The sequence below is a fragment of the Pseudophryne corroboree genome, chromosome 4, assembly GCF_028390025.1.
Source record: "Pseudophryne corroboree isolate aPseCor3 chromosome 4, aPseCor3.hap2, whole genome shotgun sequence".
Taxonomy (NCBI): domain Eukaryota; kingdom Metazoa; phylum Chordata; class Amphibia; order Anura; family Myobatrachidae; genus Pseudophryne; species Pseudophryne corroboree.
Window position 1 is genome coordinate 125097934 of NC_086447.1, and position 11746 is coordinate 125109679.

The 11746-nt window shown below is 44.9% G+C and overlaps 1 protein-coding gene across 6 annotated transcripts in view; it reads left to right on the plus strand.

Moving 5' to 3' along the window:
- The window catches only part of ROCK2 (Rho associated coiled-coil containing protein kinase 2), a 345550-nt gene extending 339522 nt beyond the window's left edge, over nt 1–6028 (plus strand). For 3 of the 6 annotated variants that reach the window (XM_063915403.1, XM_063915407.1, XM_063915408.1), the window contains 2 exons: nt 2014–2109; nt 4233–6028. In XM_063915403.1, the coding sequence (XP_063771473.1) occupies nt 2014–2095 (82 nt within the window). In that variant the 3' untranslated portion in view covers nt 2096–2109; nt 4233–6028. Of the gene's footprint in view, nt 1–2013; nt 2110–4232 lie in introns of those variants that run through there. The other 3 variants (XM_063915404.1, XM_063915406.1, XM_063915405.1) reach the window with 2 other exon arrangements.
- Nucleotides 6029–11746: the final 5718 nt, after the last annotated feature.

Genomic DNA, 11746 nt, shown 5'->3' on the forward strand with positions numbered 1-11746 from the left:
CTAGAGGGGGCTGAGAAGCCTTCTTGGTATCTGCTGCTTTGGCCATACAATCAACAGAGTGTTTTAACACCTGTCTCTCTTTTCTAGCTGCTGCTAATTCTGAATTAACATTCTTAATCATGCTTTTAAAACTACCTAGCCAGTCAGGTGCCTGTGAGCTGTGACCTTGTGGAGACAAGGAACATTGTTCACACATGAGTGACCCCGCTGAAGACGGGGTTGAGTTACAAGCAGCACACATTACCATGTCCACAGACATCTTACACAACTGTACAAACAGTGCAGCCCACTGACCAACACCTCCACACAGACCCTAGCGAGCCCCTGGAGTAACACTGAGGAGCAGACACCAGCAAACAGAAAACGTCAGTGCAATGTGTAACTGAGTGTATGACATGACAGTAGTGCAGCGGTGCTAACGCCGGCGTGCTCCCCTCTTTCTATGACCCTCTGGTACCAGCACAGAGTCCTGTAGCAGCGTGGGTCTCTGGAGGAGGAACGTGCATGCAGCCTTGATCCGCAGTAGCCGGAAATGGCGCCTTCCCGCCTCAGGTCCTGCTCCGGGAAGCCCCGCCCCCCTGTAATGGCGCGGTCCCTGATCAGTAGTTTATACTGGCTATGTTAGAAATAACATCATAATATGCAGACTGTACACACAAAGCCTTTTTGTGACAGTGAGCACTGAGGGGCATCAGCCCTTAGCCAGTTTGTCCGCGGTGGGCACCGCAGCTCTGGGACCGTGACCGCCGCTTGACTTGTCACCAAACTGCACCGGGGACCCGCTAACCGGGACCCTGGTGTAACACTCACCGCACCTTGTACTTCGGCATCTGTTAGAGGGTGGCAGCTAGCTGCTGGTATGGGCACACATACTAACAATGTCAGCTGGGATTACGAACCATTAACCCTCAGGTTGGTTCGGTCCCTCTCTAAGTCCCACAAAGCAGGTAGACTGGTTGCCAACCAGGACTACCTGATAATAATAAACTAAACTAAAAACAAAGGAAACTCTGGAGCTCCAGAGAAATGCACCCGGCTCCTCCGGGCACGTTTTTCTAAACTGGGTCTGGTAGGAGGGGCATAGAGGGGAGGAGCCAGCACACACATACACACACTAAAGGTTTTTAAAGTGCCAGGCTCCAGTGGACCCGATCTATACTCCATGTTACTAAAGTACAAGACCCCAGTATCCACTAGGACGTAAGAGAAAATATATATCCCTCTGTCAGTCATTATTCAGGCTGTCCTTTCTCTCCGTCCCTCAGTAGTAGTGACATATCACAGTCAGGTGGTCATGCCTCACCAATCCTGAGTATTACTGAGTTGAATAATGAAATCACTTCCCCAAAGCTACTTGTACGTTGACTGTTATGTAGTCAGACTGTAACTGATTGTCCGATAAATTCCTAATGATCTTTACAGACCGTATGTCAGGTGGATGATCAGTGATGGCGTAGACAGTATAAATTAGATGCCAGTTTTTATGACCGGTTTCCCTTTGTCTGCTTTCTTTGTGAAATAGTGTTGGCATTTGCAAAAGTCTTTTCTGTGGTTTCCTTTTTAAATGCATTTCTTTGCGATAAACTGCGATGTGACTTCTATGCAAAAGGGAGATGTGTGTGTGATCCCCCAATCACACTTTATTTACAGCATACTTGCCTAACACTGGTAACGTCATTCATTCATGATCAATCCAACAGATAAGACTCAGACAGTGATGACCGTAGTCCAAGTTGCAGTCGGAGCTTGCCTCCCCCTAGTGGAAAACTGTGGTACTACTAACATTTCAGCAATGAGCTATTGGATTATGTAATTTCCGAGCTTGTCATGTAGAATGAAGCCGTATAATACCACCCTATTATATACAATATCCGCTCCCAGTACTACTCCCATGCACTAGCTGAAATTACTGCTATATCTTCGGTTTTGGTTCTGGAGTACAGGTACCACCCGAATACGGAAGGGGTTTGTTCACTAGCCGTTCTCTCTTAAACCTCTACACTCCTATTGCAGACTGCTTGACCTGGCTTTTAAAGACTGGGACTGGTCTCTTGATGATGTTGAGGATGATGAGGACGATGTTTTTGATTTCTGAAGCAGTGACACTGGGTAACTGGGTGTGGAGATTGATCGATGCATTTGGTGCAATCTTTTCATGCCTGCGTTTTGTGTGCGGATTGTGCATCCGGTTTGAAGAATTGTACTTGTGTCTAGCGAAGGCCAGATTAAGGGGCTTAGAGGGTCTAAAGTCCGCCTATAGCCTACTCATAACAGGGCCGGTGATTGTGTTAGGTGGAACCAATAATCATTACTGTTTACCATATCCATTTACATGGAGCCTGTCACAGTTCATCATTCCGCATGCCTACTGAGGACCTAGAGAATCAATAGGCACGGTCGTTAGTACATGGTCTTTTCCAGTCTTTGCAGGCAACAGGTGTAGTTTACATCATAGATTCTGTGTGGTTTCCTAGCTTTTAAAATTCATGTAGGTTCTGTACATAAAATAGCGGTTAAGGCACCTAAAAAGGCGTGTTCATCAAATGCCCCAAGAATAAGCGCATGTTTATGTAATGGTTTATTGTATTGCCAGTCTCATCTTTTTCTTTATACACTTTTTATTTTACATAATTCGATTTTCCCTGTTCCCCTTCAGATAACAGACAGAATGCATGTCTTATATTTGCTGTGACCTTGGTTTCTTGCGTGTGATGGTTTTGCTGTGTTGTGGATTTTTTACTTGAAAGCCAGACACAAGTTGGCATGTGTTAGACCCCTTTCACACAGAAACTGAAATTACCGGGTGAAGCAGTTCTACCCAGTAATTGCACAAAAAAACATGGGTACCTTTTCCGTGTGAGGGCCAACCGGGGTTGAAATTCCCGGGACTTCGACCCAGGAATTTACCAGGGTTGGAGACATGGGAATATCAACCCGTCAAATACCCGTGTCGATCTGCAAATTCCTGGGTCAAAATTCTTGACCCAGTAATTTGCTTCTCTGTGTGAAAGGGGTGGGGGTGGTTTGGGGGTGTCGGACAAAGCCAGGCAACACGACACGGCACTGAAATGCCAGGTTTTTGCCGGGTTTTCTGTCTGAAAAGGGTATAACTGATATATCTAGTCAGGAGTTTTTCCTACATTTCTCCCTGTTCCTCCCAGTAGTGTATACAGCATCATGTTACAGTCTTATCTGACGTGGTTACACACGGTGCTTTTATTCTGGATACGGAACACCAGCTTTCTGCTATAATATAACCGAAAATTATGGCAGTGATTGTAAACTAGCTCATTTATGTAGTTCCTGTTACAAGCCCATCAAATGACGGAATATCATAACAGCAACACTTAAATTGCTCCGCTGGAGTGGCCACTGGTGTGCAAAACACTTGAGTTCCCCCTATAGAGGTGAGGAGCAGCATTAGCCCTTTATTATATAGGATAGTTGCTTCAATTTAGCTTGTTCAGGCCGGTGATATTAAATGTTACACTATAATGACTCATGACTGCTGAAGCATATAGCCTTAACTCCTAGTTGCAGCCTTCAACAATCATTAAGAGCATCTTCTGAAATTCAGTTGTCAGTGGAGTCTGGAATTACTTTAACCAGTGTTCATTTTGTCAATGAAAATTTGACAAAAAGTATTCGTCGACTATTATTTATTTCAGGCCTACAATTCGACTAAAATTAAAACTAAGCTCCCCGCCTAAATCTTAACTAAAACAAAGCAAATTAAAAAAAAGCGACTACGACTACATTTAAAAAAAAAAAATCCTTGTCGGAAGTAACACTGGAAGTAGGGTATTACAATTATGTGTTTAGTTATTTACAGAAAATAAATATAACCTGCTATGGAGGAGATTCTATATGGGAGTACTGCAGTAAGTCAGACTCAGTATGTAACACATTCTCAGCCTACTGTGCTTATATTACTATACGCATAGTTAAAGGGAGGCAAACTTCTCAAGGGAATTTTAGAGAAATGTTCTTCAGCAAAATCCATTACAGCATCATTAAACTATTTGCAAAAGTTATGACTGAAACGTTGACTAAAGTTCCACTGACAAAATCTTGACTAAAACGAAGCAAAACCAAACTACAGTTTTAAGTAAGCGACTATAAGACTAAAAACTGAGGTTCTTGGTGTATTTCCTCATATATAGTTATTCCATCAGTGCATAGCATGCAGCTTCTATTGGTTGCTAATTGTTTTTTCTCTCCTTGCCTTGCAGCTAACTGCCTTCTGTGAATGCAGTTCCCATTTCAAGATGATTCTTCCATTTAAAAAAAACAAAAGACTGAAGGCAAAACACGGTGTGCTAACATGTCAAAAATTGTAAAATAAACTACTATATGTCCTAAGAAACTGTGCTATATATATCAGAGGTTTACAAAATTGTTGCTGCAATATATAAAAGAGGAAAATAAAATAATGTATTGCCTGACAAGTGGCTTTGGAATGCTCAGGGTGGTCAGAGGTCACTGGGATAAGTAGAACCATACCCCGGATTGAATACCCTTGGCTCCGCTTCACAGCTCTCAGGTAACCTCCCCACAAATTTGCAATGCAATTTTTTATTACATTTTGAAAGGTGGCTTTTACCACTGATGGAGACGAAAAGCCGTCAGTCGAGGACAGTGAGCAGGGAAGTCGGACGCCGGTTCCACAGACCTTGCTCCTGATGAATCTACACTACATCTGGACTACAAGCGGGTGCCGGCGACACAACTGACATCTTCCACGGTGGTTTTGGTGCTCCATAAAGCTCAGATGCGGCCAACTAACAAGCTCCTGATTGAAAAGCGGATATACCGTGTATATATTTATATCGTACTGTACCCTAAGAGGCTTTGTGAAAAGGGCAACCTTTATTTTTGTATTCCTTTGACTAATACCTGCAGTTGCAACTATGCACATGTACAAAAGCCATAGTGTCTAAATCCTCCACCAGTCCCATACAGAGGGATGATAAATAAATTGCATGCGTGTGCTGGGCGGAGTCAGTCGTGAAGCCTCAGTAACTGCAGGATCATCTTCCAGAATCTGAATGCCTTAATCTAAATATGTCAAATTAGTTTGGTTATTCCATCATTAAGCTCCAGGTCTAAGGGGTAGAGGTGTATTTGGGGCTGGCGCACTATTTTTTTTTTCTTTTAACTCACAAGTGATATCATTGCCAGCCTCCTTTTTGAATGTATGGAAATGTCTGGAGCTAATATTATACGGAAAAGCCTAGACCTTGAATTATACGTTCTCCCTCCAGTCCTCAGTATTAGTCACCGAAAACAAAAACAAAAAAACACCTTTTTGTTTTATTTGAATGTACCTGTAGCCTATACACAGTGACAACAGCCATTTTGTGTGAGTGCAGCTTCAAGGAGCCTCAGTGATGTCACTAGTTCCTAGTGACCTGATAGGCTGCATTCTGCTGGGTGCCTTATTCTTTAGTGAATCGATTGGCCGCATTCTTGTGAATTGTGGTTCATATCACAACATGGCTGCGCCCACCGTGCCTCATACTGTAGGCAAAAGGGTACACGTTAAGTGCTATGACTTCTTTTGGCCTTGTTTTTGTGTTCTATTCTAGATATGTTTTTATTGCTGGAGAGAATATCTGTGATTTAATTAATGTGTTTTTTTTTTTTTAAAGTGTTCCTAGCACACGCACATAAAACATGGGCTGTCACAAGCTTCCCTCATACTGTAGATGTACTTTTAATATTTCAGGAACTGCTCTCTAGCACCACCTAGCTCTAGAGTATAGAATACATTTCGTACAGAACATTTGAAGAATGTTTAGCTGGGATGTAAAAAGAAAAAGAAAGAAATAAGGACCTTAGAGGTGCTTATTTGAAATATTTTTACATGGTCTTATTGAAAATATATATATATATATATATATATAATTTATGTGGGCTCATTCATGCTGTATGCCTAAATACCCCTCAAAGTGCATGTTTTTATACAGAAAGCAGTATGATAAAATGTTAACCATATTGACAATAAAATATAATATGTAGCCTTCAGTGTCTGATTTTATTTTTTTATTTTCCTCTTAACGTCTTGACCTGTATACACACACACACGCACACGCAGCTCCCTCGGCTGTGTGTGACTTTGCAACAATGTTTTCAAAGCAGAGAGCTCTGGTGATCAGAGATGTCTGTGAGGAGAGCAGCCTTGGTCCGGCAAGGGGTGCCCCTGAGATTTGGGGGTCCCAGGGTAACGTATCCCCCTCCCCCCCCTTTTAATCCGGCTCTGGTTGTAATAGCATACTAACAGCCCCCACTCCTCTTTATGTCAGCACTATAGACCAGTGAGAAGCGCTGACATGAGACGTTGCTCCATACGATATGAACTGAGCATTTCAACAAAGCAAAGGTGAAAATAAATGTGTTATACCTCTACAAGGACACTATGTAATTAGATTTACTTTATTATTTAAAACACACACCAGCAAAGCATATACCAGCGCAGACAAGGCCAGAATTGCCAACGAGACACTTACAGTACATGTGCCTACAGCTAATTGCACCTGATCGATTCCCATCTTCTTGATCTTGCAAAAACCCTCTGCAGTCCCAAGGATCTTACATTAGGGTTGGCCATCCACTATCGATGATTTAAAATCAATGGTCTATGACAGATGGTAACTACTTTTACCATCGATGGGGGAGAACCAGAAGGTTTCATAATTATTTTTCTCTCCAGGGTTTCGGGGACACAAAGCATAGCTCCACCCACTGACTCCACAAAGCCACGCCCCCGGATCCTGATTGGCCCGGAACTTGCTCAAATGCTCAATGGTTCCTTTATAGATGGTTTCCCACCATCGAGGTTATCCATCAATGGTACCATTGATGGTAACCATCAATGGATAATCCACCGATGGCCATCCCTACCTTGCATTAACCTTGGCTCTTAGTGATAGCCTCCTGATTGGATCAATCTTTGTACCTAAAAACACTTTCACCTTATAGGTCGTACACTTTCATTCAGCATCAAGGATAACAGAAATCATTAGTAACGGCTACAGGTACATAGATAGGGGACTGTATACAGAGAATGGTAGGAGCAAGAAAACAAGCACTTTCCCACGGCCAGCATTTAATGCTGCAATACAGTAACACGATCATTAAAGTTTATGTATGAACTAGCTAATTACCATTAGGCATTTGACGTATAGATGAATTTATTTGTGCAAGATCACACAGCGTGATCTACACCTTACACTGGCCAGGTAAGTAGACCTGGTTCTTCATACTGGTGACAGACAAACTAATCTGTATGCAATCTGGTCACCAAGGTGAGCGAGCAGTAAGGCTGGGTACACACTTTAGTGATGGATTGGCCGTCCGGCCATCCAGCTGACTGACTGACCAATATGGTAAGTATGCCACACAGTATACACACTCTTCGACTGACCAATATTGTAAGTAATGTATGCCACACAGTATACACACTTACCGACCAATATGGTAAGTAGGCCACAAAGTATACAAACTTACCGTTTGGCCAAAATTGTAAGTACGCCACACGGTATACCCACTGACCGACCGATATGCCCTGCCACAGGAACCGGCTGTAATGCCACCGATGGTGGTTACTGCGGCCAGCATACGGGTCAGCGGGCGGTTGCCGTACACACAGGCAAATGAAACAATATATCTGGTGTACATGTCTGCTGATGCGCTTAACAATAATAGGATTTTTATTACCTACCAGTAAATTCTTTTCTCGTAGTCCGTAGGGGATACTGGGGTCCACATTAGTACCATGGGGTATATACAGGTCCACTAGGAGCCATGGGCACTTTAAGAAATAAATAGTGTGGGTGGGCTCCTCCCTCTATGCCCCTCCTACCAGACGCAGTCTAGAAACTGTGCCCGAGGAGAAGGACATACTTCGAGAGAAGGATTTAACTGAACAGTGGTGAGATTCGAACCAGCACACACAAACAAGAGGAAAGCCATGCTAACCAAACTTGAACAGGAACCGCAACGACTGAACCAACAATAATACTTAACCAAGTAACAGTGCAGAAAAACTAAGCACTGGGCGGGCGCCCAGTATCCTCTACGGACTACGAGAAAAGGATTTACCGGTAGGTAATTAAAATCCTATTTTCTCTTACGTCCAAGTGGATGCTGGGGTTCACATTAGTACCATGGGGATGTACCAAAGCTCCCAAACCGGGTGGGAGAGTGCCGAGGTTCCTGCAGAACTGATTGACCAAACTGAAGGTCCTCAGAAGCCAAAGTATCGAACTTGTAGAACTTGGCAAACGTGTTCGATCCTGATCAAGTAGCTGCTCGGCAAAGCTGTAAAGCCAAGACACCCCGGGCAGCCGCCCAGGAAGAACCCACTGACCTAATAGAGTGGGCCTGTACTTTAGGAACCGGCAATCCTGCCGATGAATAAGCCTGCTGGATAGTAAGCCTGATCCAGCGAGCAATAGACTACTTTGAAGCAAGATACGAGTCAGATTTTCTGTGACGAGCTGACCTCTCCATGTGGATCTTCAAAGCCCTCACAACATCCAGGGACTTTGAGGTAGCATAGTTGTCAGTAAGCACCGGAACCACAATAGGTTGGTTGATATGAAACGCAGACACCACCTTAGGAAGAGATTGCTGACGAGTTCTGAGTTCAGCTCTATCCTCATGAAAAACCAAGTAGGGGCTTTTGTGAGACAGGGCCCCCAGTTCGGACACACGCCTTGCATAAGCCAAGGCCAACAGGGTAACAGTCTTCCACGTAAGAAACTTAACGTCAACCTCCTGTAAAGGTTCAAACCAGTCCGATTGCAGAAACTGCAACACCACTTTAAGATCCCAAGGTGCCGTGGGAAGCACAAAGGGCGGTTGGATGTGCAGAACACCCTTCAAGAATGTCTGAACCTCAGGAAGAGAAGCCAATTGTTTCTGGAAGAAAATGGACAAGGCTGAAATCTGGACTTTCAAGGAGCCCAAACATAGGCCCACATCCACACCTGACTGTAGAAAAAGGAGAAAAAGCGTCCCAGTTGAAATTCCACTGCAGGAAATTTCCTGTTTTTACACCACGAGACATACTTTTTCCAAATACGGTGGTAATGTTTAGACGTTACCCATTTCCTAGCTTGGATCAGGGTTGGAATAACCTTGTTCGGAATGCCTTTCCGGGCTAAAATCTGACGTTCAACTTACTTCTATTCCCTTTGAAGGCTGCAGAAGAACCCTTGGATTTTCCCTTGAATTTAGCCGTCCGAAAGGACTGCAGAGTAGGCTTTCCTAGCCGGGGTAGCTGCGGAAGGAAGGTATGTAGACTTACCTGCCGTAGCCTTGGATATTAGCTTATCCAGTTCATCCACGAACAGGACCTCTCCTGTGAAAGGCAGATTTTCCACTCCTTTCCTGGAGTCCGCAGTCCACTGGCGTAGCCACAATCCCCTACGTGCTGACACTGCCATGGCAGAGTCCTGGATATGCTGTAGGAGTAAAATAATATTGTCTCTGGTTAAGGAATCTAAACCATCAATTAGGTTACCCGACCATTTAGTGATGGCCCTAGTGATCCATGCACAAGCAATAGTGGGTCTCTGGGCCACCCCCGCCGTCGTGTATAAAGATTTGAGAGTGGTCTCAATCTTGCAGTCAGCCGCATCTTTTAAGGACGCAGTTCCGGGAACTGGTAAGACTATCTTACGCGACAACCTGGACACCGATGCGTCCACAATCGGCGGGTTCTCCCATTTCTTCCTATCATCTAATGGAAAGGGAAAGGAAGAAATCAACCTTTTAGGGATCTGAAATTTCTTGTCAGGGTTTACCCAAGCCTCTTCAAAGAGGGCATTCAATTCCTTTGAAGCTGGAAAAGTAGCTGATTTTTTAGTATTAAAACAAGATTCCTCCTCTGTCCTGAATCCCGTGAGATTCCTCCTCTACCTCCTCTGTCCTGAATCCCGTGACAGGACAGCATCCCCCCCACTCGCATCCACCTCACCCTCCTCTGGATCTGATGTATCAGGATCAGTATCATCCTGCATGATTTGGGACAGAGTACACTTTTGTGGGCGAATGGTGAGGGCATGTGAGCTGAATCTCTATTTCTGCTGCGGGGTACTCTGGGCTCCACAAGGATAGACATTGGGGTGTAGAGTAGGATCTTGTTCCGAAGCACCAACAGGCTCAAAAGCTTTGACCTTCTTCCCAAGATGCATAGCGCCGCCTCCTATATCACCCCGCCTCTGTGCACAGGAGCTCAGTTTGTAGTTGGTGCTTGCAGTGCAAGCATGTAACAGGAAGAGCTGCTCACAGCAGCTCTAGAAAAAGCTTTTTCTGAGGAAAAAAGAAGACTGCAAGGGCTGCAGCAGAGGCATAGATTGTGTTAGAGGTCAGTAGACATTACCTGCTGCAGCTCCATCTCTCCCCCAGCGGCGCTGTACACTCCCGCGCCCTGGTTGCCGGGTACCTACAGCAGGAGGCTCCGGTTTTCTTCCAAGTCAGTCACACATGGCTGGGGCTCTCCGGGATCGCGTGGCCGCACTTCGGGAGGAGGTAAGTGGGTCCCGGTCGCGGGACCCGCACTTCATCGCAATCCGGCGCGGCCGGTGGGAGGCGGGCCGAGCGCGCTGGCGGTGGACACTGTGGCAGTACAGGCGATCCCACTAGATCACCAGGGCATGGGTGCAGGTCAGGTTTTCTCTCTAAACCTTTTTACAAGTAGCCCGCAGTACCCGGTAGTTTTGCCAGCAGAGGGGATAAGGCTTAGACCTGGAGCCCCTCCCCCAGGGCGACATTTCCAGTAAATGTTCCCGCCCTGGAGCTGCATATATGTCTCTCCCTCACTCCCTGTCAGTGTTTGGGCGCCATTTCCCCACCTACACTGTTCCTTGGACTGCTTGGGCAAATACTCCTTTGTAAAGCCGCCTGGTTGTCAGCGCTGTGACTTTACATGACACTTAAGTATTCTACATGTCAATTAGACAGTGTTAGTTAAGAAAGAGTGCATTTAGTCAGGGTTCTCTGGTACAAGTACCCTGTGATATACATCCAGTTGTTATATCTATTGATTATAGAGATATATATATATAAGCTGGTCCAGTGCAGTATTATTGTTGGTAATAACCTCTGCATTGTACTACTGTGACTATATGTGTGTGCATTAGCTTGTTGAGTGATTTCCATTGCGTGCCTCTCACTCACCTTGCTATCCCTATATTCTATAACCTGAGGGGGCTTGGTGCGTCAGGTTTTATAATAATATAGGATATTCACAAGATATACTCTAATACGTATTTTTCTCTGTGATTTTAGTCACCATATCTCTCCTGTATCTCTACTTGTGCTGACTACACTGCTCAGGGGTTTGGGCATGAGGTATTGTGCTGCTGACAATTGTACTGTGTTACCTGATATTGCAAGTTATATCATGTCTGCTTCTGAAGGTAACGGTTCTGGGGCTAAACACATTGCCGGTGTTGCTGAAGCCACAGATCCCTATTAGGAGAATATAGCAGCTGCGGGCTCTGGTTCTGGGTGCTCTTTGCCCCCCCAGTGGGACTGTAGCAACGGGGGTCCATAATGACCCACCGTGGGCTACTTTCTCCACGCTTCTAAATACGCTAGTTACTAAACTAACACCCCCTATGGGACCTCCTATGCCGGTTCAACCGTATGTGGTCCCCGCAGCTAACCCGCCGTGGGCGGATAACTTGTCTGCGCAATTGAAGAAGTTGAACCAGTCCTTGACTACCCAAAAGTC